Genomic DNA, 27,351 nt, shown 5'->3' on the forward strand with positions numbered 1-27,351 from the left:
GTTGCCAGTTTCCAATTTTGTTCTTTTTGACTCATTGAATGAAAACAGTGCTTTATTTGCAAATGTTTTATGTGGTATTCCAGTTTTGCGAATAAGTCTGATTGGCATCTTTGGATGGAAACATAGCTGTTTCTTGGTATATTGATTGTCAGTCCTTAAGTTTTTAAGCTCTTGGCTCTCTCGGTTCTTGCTCATCAGTAATAAGAATGTGTAGGGTGTTAGTTGTTCTTGTCTCATTTAGGTTTCCTGGTGTGGTTCCTAAGATTGAAGTCATACAATCTTTCATTTTTAGCCTAGCTGATTTACAATCTTCAAAAACAATTCAAAACCTTTCATATGTTTATAAATGGAAAAATGCATTTTTATTTATTTATTTATTTAATCAAGAAAATTTATTTAACAGCAAAAACATTAAAGATTTAGGACCAAACTAAATTATAAATTTATGTATAGGATGTATCTGACTCCTCTTCAATTGAGCAAAATATACACCTTATATACTCCAATGTATCATCCAGGTATCACAGATGTAAAACCTATTCAGAATCAATTGTGCATGTTTTTTGGGAATGCAAAAAGCTACAAATTTTCTGGAAAACAGTACAGGACTTTACAGTCAAAGCTTTGCAAACTCCATTGGACAACACACTAACACTATACCTTTTTGGTACAGAACGGAACAAGACACTTGAACCTACTTCTATAAAGAGACTCGGCATTATTTTCTATTTAGCAAAAAACAAAAACAAAAAAAAAAAGCATTTTGCTCAACTGGAACCAACAAAGACAACATTTGAACTGTTTATACATCTCTTGAATGAAACAATTCTCTTGGAACTATATGCATACTACTTAAGAAAGAGGATGTCTTTCAAAAAATATGTATGCCTCTAATTAACCTTTGACTTGTGATTTTTTTTGTATTCTGTTTGTATTTTTATTTATTTATTTATTTATTTATTTATTTATTTATGACTTTTGCTGCTATACTTGTGTCTACTGGTATCCTTGTCTTTGCCCTTTTTTTGTTTTTGTTAGTGTTTATTAAAAAACAACAAGCAATGATTTTAAAAAAAGAATGAAAATTTTAAGACCAAATTTGAGGACTAGCTGTTGCATATAAATCAATGAACTGAACTGAAGTACTTATATGACCTTTATCCTAGTTTCAAGACAGTAGGATGTAATATTTGCTTTGGGATATTTCCTTCACTGACACTTAGTTCTCATGATGTATTTATATAAGAATGAGAAGTGACACATGTCCCCATGTTAATTATGATTAAGATGAGCAGAGCTTTTGGAGATGTTATTCTTTTTGCTATAAAACAAAACCATTTTATCTGTAATCTTTATAAAGCCTTGAGAGCTTGAGGTATGAACAATCAGCAGTTTTGATCTTAAAACTACAAGGGGTTATTTTTCTTACCCTTAAAAATGTGTATGTGTGTGTGTTCACATAGCCATCATCCCATTCTACTAAAGCAATAATTTCAACATTTAAAAAAGTAAATCTATTTTTTTATCTATCGGTAAATTCTGACTGAAGAGGCCCAAACAGTTGATGTCAGTACAAAGAGTCGTAAAAGATTTGGGAAAGGGTCTTTTTCGAAAAAGTAGTTTGTGTGTGCATATGATTGTGTGCATTTCATGAATAATTTTTCATGTTTCTCCTGCAGGCTGGCCTTTTGGCAGTTTGGTGTGTAAGCTGAGTGGGATGGTGCAAGGAATATCAGTATCCGCATCAGTATTTACACTAGTGGCCATTGCTGTGGACAGGTGAGCCAAATATTAGTGTGCTCAAGACATTTTATTTCAATAAATCTCAAGAGTCAATACCACCCACATAATCACTGTATTTGCACTACTGTTAACATGTTTTGGTTTTTCTGTAAGATGTCTGTTGTGCTACAATTATTAATTATATTATTATTCTTTAAATAAGCCATTCTTTTTAAATATAATTTTAGGGTATAAATCAGGGGTGCCCAATTTTTTTTCATATAAAGGGCCAAAAAGCAAACTTGAGTGAGGGGTGTAGGCTGAATATATACCAAACCGTATACATTACATTTTCCATGGGTCATTTTCTAATTTATTCTGTAATATTTAAAATGAACTAGAAAACACTGCTTTAAATCATATTGACTAATGCAGTATTATTTTAATCATTGTATAATGAACATATTATAGTAAAACATAAACAATCCCATTTATAACAGGTTCAATGCTGAATATACACTAGTCAAGCTTACTTTGATTCACTCACAGATGTCTTGTGCAGTTTGCTGACAGTATACATTTTAAAAATCCGAATCATTTACAGTGTCTAATTGACCATTTAATTTAAATTAGCTTTTTTTGTAGCTCAGCAATAAAACAAAGAAACAAAAGTTTATAATAAATTTCGCCCCAACCACCATCATTCTGTCTCTCTTTTCAGATGGGATGGCCAAATCAAAGGTTACCAGCGGGCCCTACTTTGGGCATCTCTGGTATAGATATTTTAAATTAAGATACTGTATGTAAGGTCATAAAATGCATTTTAAATATTTTATTTTTCTTTAAGGTTATTTTAAAACTTGTCCTTTTTTTACAAAATTAAAGGTCAAAGTTAAAAAATGTAAAGTTCCAATTGTCAGTTTTACTCCTGCTGAATTGTGTTACCTATGGCTGAAACTGAAGAACATGTCCACTAATATGATTGTTAGGTTCAGATATTCATGCCCACTATTTTGTGGCTTTCCCAGTTTGTTTGGACCCCTATACGTGTTTACAACATTATTGGCTTGTGGTGTATTCTGAACACATTTACAATATGAATGCACAGTGAGAAACTCAAAACACAGAACCTATTCTTATGTCTTGATACCGATTACTCCTGACACTGATTGACACAGACCTTAAAAGAAAATGTCATCATTTACTCTCACTTCACTTGTTCAAAAACTTTATGAGTTTCTTTCTTCTGTTGAACACAAAATAAGCTATTTTGAAAAATGCTGGTAGCTGGCAGCTGTTGACATCGATACAATTTTCTTCACTGCTACAGTATAGAAGTCAGTGGGCGCCAGTAACCTTTATTCTTCAAAATACCTTTTTTTGTGTTCTACAGAAGAAAGAAACTCATAGGCCACATTTACACTGCAGATCTGGACAGACATTTCCCGTTAATTCGCCACTGTATCCGATTTTTTAATGACCCGCTTACATCATCTTTTAAAAGTTACTCCTATCTGATTGTCTGTATTTACACTGCACCCAATGACAAGGCAAAATGACCAGGAAAAAAAGAGCAGGCGCTGACTGACAGCTGATAATAAAAAAGTGGATCCAATTCATATCAGATAAATTTCCACATATGAACAAGGCGTCATATTTACACAAACCTGATTTGTTTAAATCGGAATCCAAGTGATTTTGTCCTGCACATATTTGAAGTCTGATTTATTAGGCCCCATTAATTTTTTGTATTTTAACTGAGAGAAGATTTTTTTTAAACTTTTCTAAACATAATAGTTTTAATAATTCATTTCTAATAACTGATTTATTTTATCTTTGCCATGATGACAGTAAATAATATTTGACTAGATATTTCTCAAGACATTTCCATACAGCTTTAAGGAACATTTAAAAGCTAGGTTCATTAGGTTAAGTAAGATTAAGTTGGTCTGACTCCAATATATAATAATTTAGGATTTAGATTAATCTAATTCAAGCTGATTATCTTATATGTTGTGATTAGGTCTAATTTTGATTGATTAACCTAATAAATCCTTATTTTTTAGTTAATGGTTCATTGTTGACCCAAAGTCGCTTCGAGTCAGTATGCTGGCCAGTTTCATCTGCTCACGGACACATCCTCGCCAGTTCTGATTTTTAGAAGATAAGCTAATTTCCTTTAAGTAATAATAGGCCACCCTATGCTTGCTCATACTTTAAGAAAGTTTGATTTAGCCCCTAGATTATATATTAAGTCAGTGATTGTCAGAAATCAACAGTTCTCTAATGCTGTGCCTATGCTCCATCCATTGAGCCTGAATGTATGACTAATCCTGGTCGTAGGCTGCGGAAACATCAGCCAAAACAATCTAGATTTAAATGATTTCAGGAGATAGTAGAGTTAAACATGAATTTTACATTTATTGGTCAGGCAAATACGTATATTCCATTCCAGTTCACATAATTAAACAAAATAAGCCAATCAAGATTGTACAACATCAATTACTCACAGATACATTTAAGAGTTAGAGATGAATACCTGACCATGTAGAAATACATTGAAGCATATTAGTCCTGATGCAGAGCTCAGACACTTACAAACTGCATTGAGGTATCCTGTCTACAGGATCCCACAGACACTTCTGCACCTGCACTTTGCCTAAATACTCAAACCATCATAAATTCAAGACAATAAAAGCTTCACCAAGACTCTTGCCTGGTCGTGAGTTGATGTGAAGACTATTTTCTCAGGAGTGAAGCATCTGGCAAAGATCTTATCAAAATCAAAACCCAAATTAACTAATATAAGAGAGATTGTAAAATATTACATTGAAATTATGACCACTTTACCAATCACACAGAGACATTTAAAATGATACCAAACATGAATATAAAGCCACAAGATACACCATATTAAAAACTTAAACATTCTGTGTGGAATGTGAGTGAGCTGCTCTGGTAGAGAAGGTAAAGTCCAGGGCAAAGAGGGAGCTCAGGATGCATGATTGAGACAACCTGAACAACTGGTTTTCTAGCTGATCTTCTTCTCATATTCGAAAGTTTATTGTTTCAGTGCCTGACCATTCTCATGGTCTTGTCTCGTGTGGAGTTCCATAACAGTTTTCATGGTTTAATATTATGGAGAGACATAGCCATCCTTACACTATTCAAGATTAAATTGCATGTTTGAACTGTCTTAACTCAAAAAAAAACTTGCGGTAAGATGGCTTGAAATACATCAGTCTAATTTTATTTTATTTTATTTTTATTTTATTTGTTTGCGTGTAGGTGTACACCAGTTAAATATTTTTCTAAGTATAATCTATAATCTAAGCCCTGTTTGTGAAACTGGGCCTAGGGGTTTGTTTTATAGCATAACGTGCTGGCTTCATGAACAAATTGTAAAATGAAAAATAATCTTAATTGAATCAGAAGACTAAAGGTTTTTTTTATTGCCAAATCCTTCAGTCTAATGAGTTTTGCATAACTTACAAGAATTGATTGTGAAATGTAAAGAACAGATAAAGATTTAATAGCACTCATGCCTGTCATTAAAAATAAACTACTGCCTTGCATTTCAAATCTTTAAAATTTTAGGGAGTCTGCAAAGTTTTTGGAGGTGCAATTAACATTTACAGACAGAATAAGATCTGAGTAATTAATCTTATTTACCATTTTGAACCTCAGCAGTGTCATAGTTGTTATTGACAGACATCTGATTATTCAGAGGGGACTCACAGTTTATTTTTAATGACAGAGTGATATCTATCTTCTCAGTTTGTTGTAATAAAACATCTTCCTTCAAATGCTTATTTTCTGTCTCTGACTCAATCTTCTCGGCTCTGTTTTCTGTCATCCATCTTTTTTCTGTTCTCCATTTCTCTTGTTTTCTATTAATATGTCAGATTCCGCTGCATTGTCTATCCCTTCAAACAGAAGCTCACCATCTCCACCTCCACCCTCATCATCATCATCATCTGGGTTCTGGCCATCTCCATCATGTGTCCGTCAGGTGTAATGCTACAGGTCACCAAAGAGCACAGAGTCTCCATCCTGCTAAGCGATGGCAACACTACGCAGCCCTTCTACTGGTGTCGTGAAAACTGGCCCAACCAAGAGATGCGCAAGATCTACACCACGGTACTCTTCGCTAACATTTATTTGGCACCTCTAACCCTCATTGTCATAATGTACGCCCGGATTGGAATCACACTCTTCAAAACATCCATGCCGGCCCCAGTGAGCCAAGTTGGCACCTCAGGCTCCGGTTCTGGCTCGGGGAAACAGTGCAGATATGAAAGTCGCCAACTGGTGTCCCGGAAGAAGAAGCGGGTGATTAAAATGTTGCTGGTGGTCGCCCTGCTCTTCATCCTGTCTTGGCTGCCATTGTGGGCACTCATGATGCTGAGCGACTATGCGAGTTTGAGCGAGCGCCAGCATCGGGTCATTAATATCTATTTTTATCCTCTGGCCCACTGGCTGGCATTCTGTAATAGCAGCGTCAATCCTATAATATATGGCTTTTTCAATGAGAACTTTCGCAAAGGTTTCAAGGCAGCTTTTAAACTGCAGCTGTGCTCAGGGCATTCAGGCAATAGGAGGACTTACTCGCACCGACTGCAGGGCAATGCTGTTTTACCAGCCAATTTACCACTAACCAAGCAAACAGCACTGGAGACTGGAGCTCCCAGACCAGGACAAGGACTCATCCAGGGGCTGGTGTCTGTGAGCAATGGGAAGGGTTTGGGTGAAAGAAGCCAGTCTTCAGGGAAAGAGAACATGAAAGAACAGGATCTGATCATGGAAGATTTGGAGAAGGTATGTGTGTATGCCTGTGTGTGTGTGTGCGTGCGTGCGTGCGTGCGTGCTTGCGTGCGTGCGTGTGTGTGTGTTTAGGGATGTTTACACCAGGTCACTTCATCCGTTTTTCTTTTTTTAGATCAGAAAGCTATCTCAATCAAGAAATGTGCAGTTGTAAATACCCTCTGACACACATTTGAGATATAAATCCAATCGAGGGAGAAGGAGATGGTTTCTAGGCCAAACTAAACATGTCTAAATGCATCTGGTTATTAAACCACACATTTAAATTTTACTCCTCCTGTTTTTGTTTTGTTTTATTCTTGACCATGAAATTCTGAAATTAAATTGTTAAATAATATCAGATGGTGGAATTAACAACAGAGATACCACCAGTATCTTCTGTAAAAAGAGAAGAATAAAAATACAGGGCGATTCAAAAAGAATACCACAACTTTACCACGCATTTACTTTTTTGTTAAGTACTCATCACATTGATTAATTACTCAAGTTTCCATTATGTTTCTTTGATTAAATGCAGATTTTCAAAGTTCAAAAGCGGTATAGTGCTGCGTTCATTTACAATGTCATGTTGTTGTTTTTATTTTTGGGAGAGTGTGTTATACACTAGATTTGAATGATGTCTTGCACATATCTATATGACAAAAATAGATGTTTCTTTTAGCCTATACTAAAAGTAATCACAGAGTCTGCCTTGTGCACTTGTAATGATGCTTTACAGCAAGGGTCACCAATCTCGTTTCTGGAGGTCCGGTGCCCTGCAGGGTTTAGCTACAACTTACCTCAACACACCTGCCTGGGTGTTTCAAATATACTGAGTAAGACCTTGATTAGCTTGTTCAGGTGTTTGATTAGGGTTGGAGCTAAAATGTGCAGGACACCAGCTCTCTAGGAACAAGTTTAGTGATCCCTGCTTTACAGCATGCACATAAAATAATTTGAATGCCAAACAACATATATACAGCTGAAGTCAGAATGATTAGCCCCCCTGTTCATTTTTTTTCCCTTAATTTCTATTTAATGAAGGGAAAAAAATTTTCAACACATTTCTAAATATGATAGTTGTAATAACTCATTTCTAAAAGCTAATTAATTTTTATTTTCGCCATGATGACAGTACATAATATTTTACTAAATATTATTATAGACATTTCTACACAGCTTAAAGTGACATTTAAAGGCTTAACTAGGTTTATTAGGTTAACTAGGCAGATTAGGGCAAGTAGGCAAGTCATTGTGTAATGATGGTTTGTTCTGTAGATTATACAAAAATATATACCTTAAAGGGGTAAATAATTTTGGACTTAAAATGTTTATTAAAAATATAAAACTTTCCTTGCTCTGTTAAACATCATTTGGGAAATATTAAAAAATAAATAAATAAATAAAATGGGGGCTAATAATTCTGACTTAAACTGTAGTTTACTTTTCTGTAAATAGTAATATTAATTATTAGAAAATGCTGTGTATCTGTTGCTTTTTGTTGACTTAACCTAGTTAAATTTGCATATAGGGTGGGATCTGAAAATTGGAATCATGGAGCAGAGACACATTCATGTGGTCTAGTGTAAATGGAACCATTTTCAGAAATCACCTGATCAAATCAGAAAAAAAGGATGAATTTAACAGGTGTTAAAAGGCCCTTTGTGACGTATGAAGACAAATTTGTATTATGACATGGGTATGATATACTGTAGGTATTAGAAGGTGAAGATTGGTTATGAGGACATTGCCCCATTTTTGAAAAAGCTTATAAATCATACGTTTTTTTTTTTTTTTTTTTTTTTTGATAAAGTACATTTCAGCTGTTGGTGTAGGCTTGGTGAAGGATCATAGAAAATATAGTTAGTAAAGTGTTAAAAAAATAAAAATTACACCTATGGAATGTCAATAAAATTACACTATTCACATAAATAAACTGGGCACAGTGGTTAGCACTGTCAATTCACAGCAAGAAGGTCTCTGGTTTGAGTCCTAACTGGGTCAGCTGGCATTTCTTTGTTGAGTTTGCATGTTCTCCCTGTGTTGGCGTGGCTTTGCTCTGGGTGCTCCAGTTTTCCCTCACAGCCCATAGACATGCAGTATCAGTGAACTGAATAAACTAAATTGTCCATAGTGTATGAGTGTGAATGAGTGTGTCTGAATACTTCACAGTATTGGGTTGCAGCTGGAAGGTCATCCGCTGTGTAAAACATATGCTGTATAAGTTGGTGGTTCATTCTGCTGTGGTAACCCTTTATGAGCAAAGAGACTAAGCCCTAAATGAATTAACAAAAATAAACCCATGTGTGTGTGGGTCTGTGGAGAGTTCTGTGTGCATAATAATATAGAATAATTTTTTCTTATATCAAATAAAACAATATTGCAATAAGAAATGTTTCTGACCACCAAATTAGCATAATAAATTATAACGCATTGATAGGAATCATTGATATTAATCAAATGTATTGATGCTACTGTAAGAATATTGATACTTATTCTAGATTGTATTGATACTTATATCTGCACACCTGTGTGTAATGCTTGTTTATGCATTTACAGTAAAATGCCCTTTTTTATATGCGTGTACAGTAAACTAGTACAGGTAGTAGTTGCTAAAAACCAACACAGATCAATTTGTTTCTGTTACTGCATGTAAACAATTGTTTGGAAATATTTACTGTTTGAGGAAAATCCATATCATTTGTTAGCATTGTCGGTAACAGATCTGACATACTATCTATCCATCTAATATCTATTCCTCTATTCATCCATCCCTTCCTTCCAGTGAGTTAAACCTGCATCCTTGACATCGTTAGTGCTGTGCTCTGCTGTGTAAGCAACAGGAAAGCAAAAAGAATGAACAGATGGTTCAATTAAATAATGAGTAATGGATCTGACAAAATGGCATTATTCAACAGGATCTGTGCATGACTTCATACTGAAATTCCACACCATTAAAGTGTGTTTGCAGATGCTGTAGTAACAAACATAATTATAGCTAAGGCAATTGTACAGATGTTCTTTTCTAAATTGTCACGTTTCTTATTTCATCATTTGGTATCAGCAGATTTTTCTGATAGGCCTTGCTTTGTCCATTTTTATAACAGAAGGTTTCAGTCACGCTGCGAAGAGAACATTCAGGCTGTTATAAATGCAATAAATGTGACCATTGTTTGTCTGTTTTTCTCTGCAGGTGATGTACGATCTATAGTTGCCTAATGATGGAGTCCATTCAAAGATACTCTGCACTCAGATGACTTGGTGCTCATGAAAGGCTGATTTTTCTCTTCTCTTTGACTGCGGTACTGCTGAGAGGACACCATGAGTTCATCTTTCATCTCCTGTCTTCTCTTTCATCATATAGGCAAGGATGTGCTCTGCTTTTCTTTCTCATGAAATTTAAGACAATAATCGAGCCAGACAGGCAGTCTCAGCTGGAAGGGTTAAAATCCAGACATCGTGTGCCACAAACACAAAAAGGCCATTTTGTGGACTTGGTTTTGACCTAATAAGATGAGAAATGAAATGCCATCTCACTGGATCCCAAATTAAGCCCAGTGTCATTCTCGGATGTTTGAGCTGATTGCATTCGCCCTGTTTAACCTGAGGAATACACCCCGAGGTTCATGTAAAATTACACTTAATGTCAAGGCCACAACTCAAATGGATAATCCCAAGAAAAAGGCCATGAGTCTGAACCACATTTCAAACAGACTGAAGTGCCTGAATAGGGGAGGCTTGCAGAGGCAACTCTGCATCTTTCATTTTAATGGTAAAATGATGCCATTTTATTAAAATGGCCTGCTCAATTTCCCTCTTCTATCCTAGCTGTAAAATGACTAGCATTTCTTTTTTAGACTGCCTGCTCAACAGGTTCACTTATTAACCAACACTGAATGATTGCCAGCTAAAAAGCTCGCTGGTCTTTTGCTGGTGTGTTTACAGGGTGAATGTAGCAGGTCTTGGTCTGTTGCTATTTAAATGAGAAGCATCATGACTTCGAATCTGAATTAGCATAAAATAGTTTGCAGTGTAACAGGAAGGGCATTTTGCCAGTGAGTTTCACAAACACTCAACAGTTTGTGCCCTGACATGAGGGACAGTGCCTGAGGACCTTTTCAGACTCATGCATTCATTGTAAAAGAGTCGCCGAACAAGAGCTCTGCCTTAAAATGAGGGCGTCAGCGATCGAGCTATCGAACGCTTGTGTATGGGGAGTGAGCCAAGAAACACATCCACATGAGCAAAACGGCAAGTGTCCAAACCATCACAGGTCATTGCCACTGACATTTATGTCTGTCATTTTGGTGAACCAGGAATCTGGTATTTGTTTGACCTCATTTCTAAAAGAAATTTGGTTGTCTCTTTTTGTATTGTACACCTGGCAAAGTGCACACTTTATTGCTGCTATACAACTTTGTTTTCTATGATGCTTTGAAACACTTTTCATTTTTGTAAAATATCCTCTTGGCATCTTACTATGCTTGCAATGCTGTATATAAAATCAAGATTCAAAAGTATGTACTAATGGAGGTTGGTCTGGAAATGTGGTTTGACTAAAAACCCTGTATGTGTTGTCTCTGAATGGTTTCCTGACAGCAAAACATACATCTAATGAATGTTACTGTATATTACAGCTGCACCTGTTAAACATTACATTGTTTAATGCTAAAATTACAAGGACAAATTATACCATCACAATTGTTATATAATGTGCATCACTGAGACAAAAGCAGGACCTTGTTGAAATGTGCAGCTGGTTAATGGACACAATGAAAAACAAGGTGTCAGAATACTCGTCAAACACATGTTTGGAGAGAGGATTTTTTGGATGTTGGCACTGTTGATTTCTCCACTGGAATATGCATCTCAATGAGGCAGACAGGGAAATGTAACCTGTATTCTGTGCAGTTTTTTGAGATACCGCTGCGAACACAGAAGATGGGAATATTATACAGAAAGAAAAACAAAATTATATGAAAATAGCACCTTCTCCTTTTCTGTTTCAAAGTTCCTAAATGTCTTGCATAACAGCCGATGGTGCAGTCACACAGTGTTCTGCATTGAAATTATTCAGCCTTACTCTTTTTTTTTTCACAACCTGGAAAACATCAGATGAGTGAGTTGATGACAAGTATGTGATATATTTATAGATAATTCCCATGCCAGTCATATCATCAAGGACTTCAAAAGTCTGTCTCCACACATTACCGTGAAATGTAACACACAATATGCCAGAATAATTTCTAAACAAAAGTCATCACCACAACTCTCATTAGATACACCGATTGCCATAGCAACAAGCAGTGTCATGTGATGTATGTTTGGGATTGTGCAGTAGCCTGCAAAAAAATAGCTTTTTTCTATAAATCTAATGTAAATCTTTGATAGACAGTTTATTAAAGAGCCCCTATTATAGGTTTTTATATAAGTCCTCCCCTATAAGTCCTCCCATGTGGTGTGTAACACAGCTCTAAGTGAATGAAAACATCTGAAAGTGTTTAAGTCTGAAAGTTTAAAACTATAGATTCTATAACAAAATGGTCAATTTAGAGTTGAATAAATAAATCGAGTTGGGTTCAGATCTTTTGCATGATCGCATCGACGTTGATACAGTACATCACCAATTATGAAGTGCTAGATCGAGTAAAACGTGAATTCACCTTTCCCTTCATGACATGAGGATGCCAATCCCTGACAAATGGAGATTCGACTCTGTGGAATAAAAGGGTTCATTTTCACAACAATACCATAGTGTAGCCAACCTGTGTTTGTTCCTGTAATTTTTCTGAGGATTAATACAATAATTTACGCTGCAGCACTGGATTTGCTGGCCATTTGCTATTAAAGGAAGGATTAGCAGAGACTTTTATTCATGGGACTTTGTCAGTAACTGTTACAGTTTATATGGACCAGTTTTATTTTTCCTCTGATCGTAACATGTAAGTGTGATTAACATTACTGCCTCATTTTCTGTAGTTTGCAATATACATACTTAACCCTCGCATTGTGTTGCCATATGGCAACATGATATCTATGTTCATTTCACTGCCACTGTTTCTTTAAGACTAATGTTCTAAATTTTTTTGTTGGAAAGAGAAGACTGTAGTGGAGCCAATGATATGACAAGCTGTGTTTTTCTGTGGTGTGATTTCTGACAGACTGGCGTTTATTCTCAGTAATTGCTGAATGCAAATGAAAACATCAATAAAAAACAAAGGATCAAATTATGTCAGATCCACAAAAAAAATCTGAGACATCACCTCTAGTAAGTTATAATGACATATTCACAACTCAATTTTTATTTTTTTATCAAATAAGGTTTTTTGTAAATCAATTAAATGTGTGTGCTGCCAAATGTTAACACTGTGCAATAGTGGAACATGCAATACTGCAATAAGTTAGCTGGCTAGCAAAGTGTACAAGTAACAACATGAAAGCTAGTAATGTAATGTTGATTAGTCATGTGTTAATGGCATTTGCATTATGGATAAAATCATTTTAATGGCAATACTACTTTTGAATAGATTTGAGCACAGGGAACAGTGTATTAGTGAGGACCACCATGTTCTATAGTAAGTGAAAGAAGAAAAGGAGAGAACTGGCTTTTCCTGCAGATGAAAATGAGGATGAGATGGGTTTTAGTGATATGAGAATGATGCAGATTGGGCATTTGATAAGATCAGTGATGGAGACAGTTCAAGTAAGTAACATTGTTAGCTAGAAGCTAAATTATTCTGATGCATCTGGATATATTAGACTTGTTATTGATTTACTTTATTCACTGGAGAAAATATTTATATTTACTGTTGTATACATGATAATACAATATTATGATTGTTTTCAATAATGTTCAACAAAAAAAAAAGAATGGAATAAATGAAAGCTGTTTAAATATCAGTTGTTGGAAAGTATGTATAAGATGTCATTTATAAGTTAAATCTTATTTAAATCTTTTAATACTGCAACACCAATGAAATCATTTCAAACAAATAAATTTTTAAATATAAGGAAAATTCTAAATTTAAAATGTTTAAGTTAGATCCACTGTTGGACATTGTTTCCATATGGCAACATATCTTAAAGTAAAGTTTTTATTTATTTATTTATTTATTTATTTATTTATTTATTTATTTATTTATTTATTTATTTATTTATTTATTTATTTTACAGCACTTCAAGTTAAACCATTCTAAGAGAAGAAAAACAGTCAAATATTTTTTTAAATTTAGATTTATCATAATACGTGCAGTATTTGTGTGTTGTAACTTGTAATCGCTCCGCGTGGCATGTAATCACTTATCGTTAAACCTTCATGATGCTATTTCAACAAGTAGTTGAACTTTTGCCACTGTGTGAATTAATACTGAATGTGTGTCAGTATTACTTGGGGTTAGTATTAAGAGCAGAGTAACATGCTGATGTTTAACTACATTGCGTTCATGCATTCCTGCATTTCTCTCTGTCTCCCGCTAAACCCAGTTGACTAATCACAAAAGACTCAGAAGCAGATCATATTAGCCTAAAACAAAGGAGCAGTTTGGAATTATTATAAGACAATGAAAGTGTTTTTTGACAATGATGCATATCAGCCTGTTGTTGGAGACCCCCAAAACGAAAATATGAGCTTTTATAATGCATAATAGGGGCTCTTTAAAAGCAGAAGCTATGTACAGGCAAGCAGATGGACACTGATGTGCATTTTCATCCATTAAGCCACTTTAAGTCATCTTCACGTTAAACATTTCAAACTGTCCTTATGTGGATCTTGTACAATCTTTTTACAGACTTGAGTATTCATGTTAGAAGATATGATAAATGACGAGGATCATGCCAGATTCTGCACTTTATCTAATTGGTTGTTTTATATTTTGTGGCTTAGTTTCTTTCTTATCAATTGCTTTTAATAAGGATTAATCCCTTTTTGAAATTCTAGCACATTTATAATAAACAATCAAATGTATGATATATGTATACATGGGTGGATACATACCAAACACGTATTGAATCGCATTTGTCTGCATTCTAACATTGCTACAACACTTTTGTCAGAATATCAGTGAGACATCCGGTGTTTGCACTGACACCAAATGCAGCACAGCACCTCTAAGACAACAAATCTGCACAATATTGTGATTATAGTTTAACAGCCATGACCTCTGACCTACAACCACTTCTATTTCGTCTGTAGTGAATTGGAAATATTTCTGTTTCCTGTACTGTAGCTTATTTTCATTTACCAAGGGGCAAAGATCATGTATGTAAGATGACTTCTTGAACAAGAAAAATTGGAATCGTAACCTTCATTTGTAAGGTCTGTTGTTGTTTTGTTCTGGTTTATAACACACTGGTTTTGAGGAACAGGCTTTGGGAAGAGTATGAATTTCTATTTGACACATTCTGAAATTTATTTTAAGATATATCAGAAGATGTGTATATTTACAGGCCAGATAATCAATTCAGATGGCTAAGGTGTGATAATCTCTTGATGATGATGATGTTGTTCAAGTGTAAATTCTGTGATGTACGGTAATAATCACTGTGTTCAAGCGCATCAGAACGGTGTTTGTGTTTACATGGAATGTCAGATCTCTAAATCTGCATGATGTCATATTCACAGATTTTCTGAGAATACTTGTTTTTGTTATTGTTAAACAGATGCCCACCTTTGTGGGACAGTTTGTGTGTGCAAATCTCTTATCAGAGAATTTAGAGTAAACTGTTTTATGAAATAATCGATTTGTATTTTCTCCATCTTTCAAGATTTGTATGACTTTGTGCAACATTACAATCTCTGTTGTAAAAATATAGAACTGTTGGTATAGACTACATGATGTGACCGTTAAGTTATTGCCTCAGTAGAGCATATATTACCCAAAACTAATAAATAAAGCATTCTGTATTGTTAATTGTGTCTAAAAAAAATGAAACGTGTGGTGTGTTTTTGGACATGTTTTACATTTAGTGTGTTTTTAACATGTGTTTTTATTATTTACACACATCCTTTTTTTTGCAGGGTCAAAGATTTAAATATTTTTTTTGGGATGAACTTTATTGTCATTGTCATTCATTGTCATCAAGTCAAAGTGAGCTTTATTGTCTTTTTGCTACATGTGTGGACATCCAGAGGGATGAAATGTCATGTCATGCAGGACAACGGTGCTACATAAATTAAATAAAAACAACTATAGACAAAAGAGATATTTAAAAAACTATGCATAACTAACATATACTATAAGATACTTAACTATACACATAAGACAATCTATACAAGTACTTTAACATGAGACTGAAAAATGTTGTGCAGGATATTGTGCAAAGGTATTGTGCTAAAGAGGTTTATTATTGAGCAGAAGTTATTTAAGGTCGAAATAAGAAGTGTTGTTTTCATTGGTGGTGCAGTGGGTAGTGCTGTCGCCTCACAGCAAGAAGGTTGCGGGGTCGCTGGTTCGAGCCTAAGGTCAGTTGGCGTTTCAACAGACATACTGTGAAAACTCCTTGCTCTGTTAAACATAATTTGGAAAATATTTAAAAAAGAAAAGAAAATTCAAAGGTGGGCTAATAATTCTGACTTCAATTGTATATTCTTGGTCTACATACTTCGGTTTCCTTAACTGACTTTGTTTTTTATAAAGAATGATGAAGAACCGTTGAACCGTTTGCTGAATAAAATGTTCTACTCTGTGGACAAAAAAGGTTTACATTAGGAAAAAAAAATTTTTTAAACAACTTATTAAATGATTCTTTGTGGAACCAAAAGGGCATCTCTTCAACTGAGGCATAACCATAAACAAGAAAAACCATTTTCAAATAATTGTAGTGTATCTGATTATATAAGGGCATATGTGCATAATATGTAGTTCACTGTTCTTCAAATGTTTGTATTAAGTGCTTATATCAACGATTTCATTATGCAAAGCTGTTCTTTAAATATGTAAAACGTGTGTTTTGTTTCTCATCCAATTAAAGTAATGCTCAAAGGAACCATTAGGATAGATAAGAACAGAATAGAATGGTTGGGGGTTTTAACTTTAGCCAATTGAATTGATAGGGCTGAATAGACTATAAAATATCAATCTATAAAAAAACAATAATTTTTTCATAGAGTTTTCTTGACAAAATTGCTTGAATTTCCTTCACTCCAAGAAACACAACACCCCTGAAAAAGCAATATGCCTCCAACAGCTACCATTGATTGTGAAACCGATTCTTGGTTGGCATTCAGTTTAAAATCACATCTTAATCTGACTCTTAAAATATGTTTCGACTTCAAAGTGCATCTATCTTTTGGACTCTTGTTTTGGCTTAAATTCCCTATAAACATGTATTTCTGCTAATAGAGATAAAGCAGAACACTGTTTGACAAAAAAGGGCTTGTTTTTCCTGTCACCCTAATCTGAGTGATGACATTTGCTTAGAAAGATTGAGTGATTTGACTGTCATGTTGTAGAGAAGAAGAGGTAAATTATCTCTTAAAGGGATAGTCCTCAAATCAAAATTATTACATTTACTCATCCTCCACTGGTTCCAAACCTGTTTTAGTTGACTTTTGAACAAAAAAGTAGATATTTTAAAAACATTGGTAGCCGCTCACTCAATCACTTTCCTTCAGATTTTTCCCTGCTTTACCAGGGGTGGCCACAGTAGACTAAACTACTAAACAACTATAAACCAATTACTTTGGCATTTGTTTTATACAGCAGATGCCATTCCAGCCTCAACCACACACACACACACACACACACACACACACACACACACACACACTCCCAATCACACATTACGGCCAATTTTGTTTATCCAATTAACCTATTTTACATGTCTTCAATAACTTCTGGATGCAGACTTGGATTTGCAAGCTGAGACTGCATATCTCAGACTTGCAACATCAGACACAATGCACTCAGTGGAGCTAATGACCTCACTGTGAGGACTATGGTTAGGTGTGAGCATATAAAAGCATTGTATGTAGCTCATTTTGCAAGTCTGCATCCAGACCCATGTCTTTGGACTGTGGGGGAAAACCCAGAGCACCCGGAGAAAACCCATGCGAAAACATGGAGAACATGCAAACTCTACACAGAAATGCCTCCTGGACACCGGGATTTGAACCAACAAACTAGCTGTTAGGTCACAGTGCTAACCACTTAGCGACCACGCTGTCTTTTTTGCTTTTAACAGAGGAAAAAAATCTCAAAAATGTTTATAACCACTTGAGGTTGATTAAATGTTAAGTAAACTTTAAGTTTTCGATGAACTGGCCCATTAAGCCTTCCCATGACAATGCTGTACGTAAAACAAAATGAGGGTTGGCACTTCACCATGTATTACAAGAGCTTCCTGGGGGAGGACAAATCTCCCATTATTAGATTATCTCTAAAAGTGTTTAGATAAGCGAGAGAGATGCTGGTTGTCCATTAGAGGATTACTGTAAGTGCTACTAATTAGACAGAAAGAAAGCGATGGAGACTTGATCTGCTGATTCGTAAAGAGGAAATTTTGCTGCTCTGTTTTTGTCTCTCATTATTATTAGTCTCTCAGAATTAATATAATCGTACCTGATGGATGCTGTATGCTGACAGGATTTCTTTAGCTTGAAATGCATTTTAACAAATGACTGTTAATGCAAAATTGACCTAAATTGGAAACCATATTATAGGAAGTAAAGCAGCTTGTAATTTAGTTCACATTGCATTTTCACTGTCACACATAACAAAATGAATATAATTAACATTCTCATTTGAATGCCGAAAACATCTTTTATGAACCTCTTAAAAATACCATGTTTTTATTATTAATTATTTATTTTATATATATTTTTTTAATTCCAAAACTGTCCTATGGTGTGACTCTTTCAAGCAATGTTCAAAAAATTGGAGCTTTTAAAAAAAGAACATTGTAAAATCATTAATAAATACCTCAGGCCTAATTTATATGTGGCTATTTAAGTAAATAGTGATCATTTTTTATCCACATATTTGTAAAAACATGGGATCTTTATACATTTGGTCACTAAAGTTGCCAGAGCCTTCACTTCTCTAAGTAAACTCTAGAACAGAGGTGTGCTTTACCAGGGAGCCTATGTTGATTAAACAACTCACAAATATGCTTAAAAATATTTGTGAAGATGTAACTTATACCTGTTACTGTGTGCTAATATCATGGGGTTGACATACTTTTTTTGCTCTCCAGCCACTGTTGCTAGTAGTTTTCCAGGCCTTCGATTAGTTTTACTTGGCACTCTGATTTTTGACTAGCCACAATTTTGTTGTTTGGAGGATATATTTTTTCAAGCCTAAATTTGACTTTGGCTTGCTAAAATTATTTATTTAAAACTCCTCTGACCACTTATATTGTCATATCAAGGTATCCACAGGGTCTTAAAAAGTCTTAAAATGTCTTAAATTTTAAAAACTAAATTTTAGGCCTTAAAGAGTCTTAAATTGACTGAAATATTGTGTTACATGTCTTAAATCATTTTAAACTGGTCTTAATTTTCCTCTATCCAAGTAAAGCTACCAACATCCGGTATTGGGCTGACATCCATCAGATCACCACCAATCCATCTTCATAAAATCAGTGGGAAATCAATTACACACTTCCTCATGATAATAACAGAGCAATTTATTCCTATACATTATCTTATATTCATACAAAAATTATTTACAGAAGTAAGAGTAGATATATTTATAAATAGACATGAAACAAGGTTTTATAACAGAAATTCATTAGGTTCAATCAAATAAAGTTATTAATCAATTTGGACCAAAAGCCAACAAATATATAATTTGAATTATTTATGTACATGCCTCCACAATAAATATACTTTTAACAATGTTAAACTTGTCATTCATTCATTCATTTTCTTTTTGGCTCAGTCCTCTTCTTAATCTGGGGTTGCCACAGCGGAATGAACCGCCAACTTATGTTTTAACTGGAGCAACCTCCTTGCTGTGAGACAATTGTGCCACCCACTGTGCCACCGTGCTGCCCTAAACTTGTCATAAAAAAATTATATATATATATATATATATATATATATATATATAGATAGATAGATAGATAGATAGATAGATAGATAGATAGATAGATAGATAGATAGATAGATAGATAGATAGATAGATAGATAGATAGATAGATAGATAGATAGATAGATAGATAGATATGAGCAATATCACACGAGTAGCAGTGTGATATGGCTGTATATCAGCACTGGTGGGAGATTAATTAAACATTTGAATTGGATCAAAAGTTTTATTTTGATCCACTTCAAATGTGGAATAACCTCTTTAATAACATTTCATAATTAATACAATTAATGTTGTGCAGGGGTGTATAAGATTAACTGTGAATATACTTTAAATATTTTTTTTTTAAATTAACTATTTGTTTTATTATTTTCAATAAAATGATTAACAACAGCAATAACAATAGCAATAAATGTACAAGTACAAAAAAAATACTAAAAAAAAATACTAAAATACAATTCACAAAACTCTTTAAAGCAAATGCACATTTTTTATGGTTATGAGTGACGTGAGAATGTTGTGAAGGAGAGTTAGATTAAAAGTCATCATGCTTTTCATCACCAGATTCCTTCGATTCTGGTCTTACACTGGGTTCACAAGTAAAATGCATACACAGTCAATGCAAACTTGCAAATAGAGGCAAATTATCATCGCATAGTTCAAATTTGTGACACATTTGCCATGAATGCGAGGAATTTACTTTAATCCAGTCTACAAGGCAAGTTCAAATAGGCTAATTGAATAACTGATGCAGGAATTGCTCATGGGAGCAAAAGGTGGTTTCTCACTGTCGCATTACAATTAGTTTTATTTGACATTAAAGTAAAATAAAATATCCCACATGTCACAGCTGAAATCCACCTACATTTGGTAGGTGTTAATTTTAAGCCCTGGTTATTATATATGCCAGTGTCATTTGCATGCCAATACATATGCATGCTCTCTCTCTCTTTCTCTCTCTCTCTCTCTCTCTCTCTCTTTCTCTCTCTCTCTCTCTCTCTCTCTCTCTCTCTCTCTCTCTCTCTCTCTCTCTCTCTCATTGACTGTGACTGATTCAAAGCTAGGAGATCTAACATGTCGTAACTGATGAAAATTCTGTCAGATAATGCACTACAAAGAACAAAAGAAGTTTTAATGTCTTTCACTTAAATGACCACAGAAAAAGCTGGATTATCAATGGCTTGCCATGTATTAAAGGATTTAATTTGGATTTTGCATTGGGTGGTTCTTTGCCTTTGCGTCATGCATTTACAGTAAATTCCTTTAATGCATGAAAATCCAATGATAATCCCTCACATAACATTGATTATCCCATACATTGTAACACTCTAAACCATCACATTCTAAACCATCATTAAAACTTTGTGTGACTGAGACCACCAGAAGGAATAACCTCTTTTGCCCTCATCCATCAATGAGCCTTACCCAACAACCCTGTCAACGAGTTGTGGTTTGTTCTTCTTCTCACCACTGCTGACCGAAAGCAACCCACAAGGCTTGCTGTTTCACAGATACTCTGACGCAAATGCCTTACAATAGTTGGTCCTTGTCAGAATCACTTTAGATCAGATCTTAATTCCTGTCCAGTTTCTCCAGCTGTCAAAACATTAATTACAAGAAAGGATTCAATGTTTTCCTTCTACATTAAGTGACTACAAAACAGATCTTTACTTTTTTGTTCGCATCACTTAACATTTTCTTGGGTTAAGCATAATTGCTAAAGGACACACATATGCACATATGTTTACCGTTTGAGTAAGTGAAAAATACATCTAAAGAAAAAAATACCTTGTAAAGAAAAAAAGACAATTCTGTTATCTTGTTATCAATTTGCATCGGGTGGCATAGTCACTGTCAAAACCTGCTTTAAATTATAGCACTCAATTAAAAGGGCATTATCAATGGTTATCAGCTGATAGATATGGGTCAGTAGGGGGCTTCTGCCCCTACTGGTAGGCTCAGAGGGCAGTTATCATCCATTCACATGGTTAATCACCTATACTAATAGAGAAGACTCCAGATGCAGATCTGTTTTTACTTTACTGTGATGGTTGGATTTAGGGTTGGGGTAAACGTTTATAAAATACAATTAATGGGAAATTTTATAAATAATAATTCTCGTTAACTTCCGACCACAGCCGTATGTGATATTGACCTGATTAATGATGTTTATGGATGATAACAGTCATCTGAGCCTACCAGTAGGGGCAGAAGGCCCTCACTGGCTCATACCAGAGGTGGGACCAAGTCATTGTTTGGCAAGTCACAAGTAAGTCTCAATTCATTGCCCTCAAGTCCCGAGTCAAGTCCCGAGTCAAGACAGGCAAGTCCCGAGTCAAGTCCCAAGTCAAAGGCAACAAGTCTCAAGTCAAGTCCAAAGTCCTGCAGTTTGATTTTCAAGTCTTTTCAAGTCTTTTTAACAGAAAAATAAAATTTAAACAGATTATGTATGGCTGTAAGATCTGTATTTATTAAACAAACCTTTTTTTTAATGAAAGAACATTGCTTAGATATATAAAGATACAAATGTAATTTTCTGAAAAAGTGCTAAACAGTCCTGCGTCTCGTCTACACAGCCTATTGCACAAGAATGAGTTCCACCAAAAAAGAGTCCATTTGCTGCAAAGTAAAATTGAGTGAAATTGGTATTTTATCAATTGAATCTCGTGTGTGCTGAAGAGATGGAGATCGCAAATCTGTCTAGCAGCAATGTAAAATGGTAGCACATATTCTAAATGAAGTAGGCTACTTCATACAAACAATAACATTGTTTTCTTCACATAACAATGAAGAACTTTGCTCTCTACCTTGTGTGATGCTCGTGCACCGATTTCCTCTGTGGACAAAACTGCTTGCGAGCTCTTAAATATACGCTGCTCACGCGCAAATTTTCTCGCTCTCAAATATGCACTGCTCACGCACACATTTTCCTGCGCGCTCTCAGAGATTATATATAGAATTTGTGTCTTGTGTTTCCTCCTTTTGTGCTTTTTGATATGATTTATATTGAGGCACTATTTATTAACAATAACCAAAATACTAAAATAGACTTACATATTACATTTTTTATCTAATAAACCACAACATTTTGGCTGTATGTTTTATGATGAGATATTTCCAGTTTCAAACACTTAAAGACAGAGAATAGATGTTGGATATAAAGAATGCATTTTGTTTTACAAACATTTATTAAACATTCAAAAGGTGCACCATACTAATCAAATAAAAAACATTTAAACAAAAATATAACTAACGCAAGCAGAAATGTAACTGTGATAAAAATAAGGAAAAACTTGATTTGGCATTATAGCCTACAGTACTATTCACTCTTTAAATAAATACCACTATCAATCCCATTTTATCATGGTAACTTAAATAAAGTGAACACGTCTCTGCTGTCTTCCACATTATTGATGAGATTGTGGAGGACATTTTCCATGTCATCCTCTTCATTTTGAGGAAAAGCTGTTCCACAGGGCCCCTGTACTATAGTAAAGTACTTTAATTAATCTGTTGGGGTCATATTATAGTTGCTATGGTAACACAAGTGTAATATAAACAAATGACCCAGTGCTGTAGTTTTTTTACAGTATTGGGTATATTATACTTCACCACACTTTACTGTAGTAAAACTACACTCTGTATTTCATTTTATTAGTTCACTATTCTTAATGCTACAGTATGCTGAAGCATTCATTAACAACTTGTAAATAATACTAGGCTTAAACATAGGCAGTATACCTAACTCTCAAAAACACTAGTATTTATTATAGAATTTACCTTAACCTCATAGTTTTTCGTGTATTGTTACTAAATAGTTTAGCAATATATAAACCATATCAACATTCTGGAATAATCAATTTATCAGGAGGATATCTGGAGAGCAAAAGCAGGAAAGGTATGAAGCGCCAGTGTGGACAAAACTCAAGCAAACGCAGAGAGACTGAATACGCGCGTGAGAAGCCAGCAAATCAGATTGAAGTACCTGCCCACTGGTGAAAGTAATGTCAGAGCCAATCAGATATTTCTTTATTTTCATAAAGAACGGGGTTCGAATCCCACTTAGGCACTTGTAAACAATAATTTTAGAACATTTTGTCAAAAATCCCTACTGAAAAAACAGCTTAAACCAGCCTAGGCTGGTTGGCTGGTTTTAGAGGGGTTTTGGACATTTCCAGGCTGGTTTCCAGCCATTTCCAGCCTGGTCTTACCTGGTCAAGCTGGGAGATGACCAGCTAAAACCAGCTATGTCCAGCTAAAACCAGCTTGACCAGCCTGGTTTTTGCTGGTCAGTTTCCAGCCTGACCAGCTAAGACCAGGCTGGAAATGGCTGGAAACCAGCCTGGAAATGACCAAAACCCTTTAAAACCAGCTTACCAGCCTAGGCTGGTTTAAGCTGGATTTTTCTGCAGGGATATTGTTATGTTTAACCATTTATTAGAGCCACAAAGTATCTAAAACTTGTTTTCATGTTTGAATAGCCAATAAATGTGCTAAATAAATTAAAATAGAAATACCCACAGTGAAAGAGTTATATAAATTTAAATATTAGTTTAAATACATTCATAGTGGTTTTAAATATCTTTTAATATGTAAAGTAGAGAAGTTCACATTCAACAAACTGAATAAAACAAGTCTTCGTTTTTAGTTTATTTAAAAACAATTACAAATGAAGTAATTCAACTCACAATTAAATGATCTCATTGAGTGATGGAATAATAAAGGTAAAACTTTAATTGAATGATCAGTCAAGTGTTTCCAAATGAAATCTGTTAAAATAAGAGTCCTACAAAACAGGAACAAAGACACTCATGAAACAAAATGTGATTGTTAATTGTATTTTTTATTAGATGGTTGGTTTTAAGTACTTTAAAAATAGTAGATAATCCTTAAATATAGAGGGGGAAATACAGAAAAACAAACAAACAGAAATTTAACAATATAGATGCATTACATTACAATCTCGCAATAAAAAATGTAATTAAAAACCATATAGAGGACTAAAATATTGCTAAGAGGGATAACATCAACAATAATAAAAATACCTTTAAGGTTTTAAATACTAAATAAAATTAATAGTATTAATCAAAAATATGAAAAATGTAACACTTTACAATAAGGTTGTATTAATTAATTAAGTTTATGCATGTACTAATGTGAACAAACAATGCAGTGCAGTTCATTACAGTATTCATTATTTTATGCTTTAATTAATGGAAATAAAATGATTGGTTAATTTTTGTTAACTCACAGTGCATTAACATTAATGTTAACAAGCATACCTTTAAATTGTAATAATGCAATAGTAAATGTTAAACTATAATTAATAAAGGTTTAGAAGTATAGTTCATTATTAGTTCATGTTAGTACATAGATTAACTAAAGAAACCTTATTGCAAAATGTCACCAGAAAATAACAAAATACTTTTTTTTTTTTTACAGTTTTAAGAGCTTTAAAAATAAATTAAATATCTAGTTATTATGGCATGTAATTAATGTTACTACTAATTAAATAGTTAGAAAATACTGTCAGAGGATGGGCAAAACACAAAGATAAAACATAATATGCGCATTGACACAAACGACCAAGTGCAAAAACATAAATTACAGCCATGTTCATTCATAATCATATGATATAAATCACGAGAGGGTAAATTTGGTTTAAAAAAAACTGAAGTTCATTGACTTTTGCACAACAGTAACACATTGCGAGTAGTAAAGTCTCTTACCTTTGACAGATGTTATAAATCCGCTGAATAAAACAAAAGGAGCAGATCGCGGATGTGTTTATTTCTCTCTCTGAGTCAGAATGAAAATGGCATCTTCAAATTTCCCGCTGGTGCAAAAACACGGAAGTGCGCCACAAAGCGCTAGTGGTCGAAAGTATGCGTGCATGCTCTCTGTCACACACGCACACACACGCAGAGATAGAGCGTTCTGTGTCAACATACTTTTTATCTTTGGGCTTTTTATAGAAAGTAGCAAGTCTTTACAAGTCAATAGGTGCAAGTCCAAGTGAAAGTCCGAGTCATTTATGTTCAAGTCCAAGTCGAGTTGCAAGTCTTTTTATATTTTGTCAAGTCGAGTCTGAAGTCATCAAATTCATGACTCGAGTCTGACTCGAGTCCAAGTCACATGACTCGAGTCCACACCTCTGGCTCATACCTATCAGCTGATAACCACTCATAACGGCCATTCAATTGATTGATACATTCAAATCGACTGCTGTCAAAGTAATTTATAGTGACTTTATTCTGCGTTACACGATGGCTCAGTGGTTAGCACTGTTGCCTCACAGCAAGAAGGTCACTAGCTCAAGTCTCGGCTGGGTCAGTTCCACAGTCCAAAGACGTACGCTATAGGTGAACTAAATAAGTGAAGATTCACAAACTAAATTCGAGAGGAGCACTTGATATAGTTCATTGCAGCTGGTCTCTCATTTGTAATCACAAGTGAACCAATCAGATTAATCCGAAATAGCTCGTCTAGCATTACGCAGTTATCTTTGTTTTTCAAAGAAACTCCCATCCACCCCATCACCTCCTTCTACCAGGGGGAGCTCTCAAGAACTACCTGATCTCAGAACCCCTTACATGCTCATTGACCAGGCGGGAGCCCTGGGCTCTATTATCTCCGAGCTCAGGGTTCTTTCCTGGGACAGCATGCCAAACCTGCTGTTAGTATCAAGCAATATTGAAGTGTGAACTCTTGAAACTAAATCAGCCATTGTGAAGGAGAGTGTATGGGTGTTTCCCAGTTCTGGGTTGCAGCTGGAACGTTTGTTAGATAAGTTGGCGGTTCATGCTGCTGTGGTGACCCTTGATGAATTAAGGGACTAAGCCAAAGGAAAAAGAATGAATGAATGGAATTATTCTGGAGACAAAATAAATATTAGTGATAAATCAATACATCATTTTAATAATATTTTTTTGTTTAAACATTAAGCCCTTCTTGTTTGTTCCCTGTGAAAATGTGAAAACAAATGTCTCTCATTAAAAATAAAATTCATTGAACTGCTTAATGCTATAATCATCCATTCATATTTACAAAAATGTTAGAAATCAAGACACAGTAAAAGTATAACCAGTTGCGTTGCCGAAGGTGCATTCAGCTGAAAACACACTGCTGCTTTTAGTTGAAAAACAGATGGAGAGATGGAGAAGGATGATCAGAGATGAATTTTTTGGACAGAGATTACAGATAGTCCATATCCTGAGACACTAGCATTCAAACATGTATGCATGTGGAGCTGTTAAAAGCCTTCCAGGAGAATTAATGTCATATATTCCGGAGACATTGTGTGATGTTTCCACTTCAGGGAACACTCTCTTGGGCTCTAAAGTAAGTTGAGCTTCACTGTAAAAAGGGTGAGAGAGAGTGAACGACACAGCTTTAGATTGGAAAAAAATGTGCTGTGTTGCTATAGTGCTTATTTTCTCACCAACTGTCAGAGGAAAAGGCTTCATGCATACAATAACAAAGTGGTGGTAATGAAAGTGGCCTTCAAATAGAGAAAAGGGAAGGGTATTGACATGCATTTTATTAGTCTTTTTCTTCATCACTCTTGGATAGATGTCCTCAGTAGTCCTCAGGGAGTCAATCCAAGTGGCCACATCCCACAGCTGTTTCTTGTGATGCTCTGCCAGCTGTGCCCAGCTAGGAGTCTCTTGTGTGTCTTTGATGTTTTAAAAGGGCTCTGTAGTGCTTGTGTCAGTTTTTTTTTATCAAACCCTAACAGCCCTTAAAGACCTTAAAGAAAATAACTTTGTCACTATTGTGAATGTATACACCTAATAAA

General features: G+C 34.8%; 1 protein-coding gene across 6 annotated transcripts in view; it reads left to right on the top strand.

The window, feature by feature from the left end:
• LOC561565 (neuropeptide FF receptor 2) overlaps window positions 1-13,067 on the top strand; it is a 77,121-nt gene extending 64,054 nt beyond the window's left edge. For 2 of the 6 annotated variants that reach the window (XM_073952338.1, XM_073952335.1), the window contains exons 3-6: window positions 1,680-1,779; window positions 2,444-2,495; window positions 5,659-6,540; window positions 9,719-13,067. In XM_073952338.1, the coding sequence (XP_073808439.1) occupies window positions 1,680-1,779; window positions 2,444-2,495; window positions 5,659-6,540; window positions 9,719-9,736 (1,052 nt within the window). In that variant the 3' untranslated portion in view covers window positions 9,737-13,067. Of the gene's footprint in view, window positions 1-1,679; window positions 1,780-2,443; window positions 2,496-5,627; window positions 6,541-9,718 lie in introns of all 6 variants that reach the window. The other 4 variants (XM_068221453.2, XM_684977.10, XM_073952339.1 and 1 more) reach the window with 2 other exon arrangements.
• The last annotated feature ends 14,284 nt before the right edge of the window (window positions 13,068-27,351 follow it).

The sequence above is a fragment of the Danio rerio genome, chromosome 5 (genome assembly GCF_049306965.1).
Source record: "Danio rerio strain Tuebingen ecotype United States chromosome 5, GRCz12tu, whole genome shotgun sequence".
NCBI lineage: Eukaryota > Metazoa > Chordata > Actinopteri > Cypriniformes > Danionidae > Danio > Danio rerio.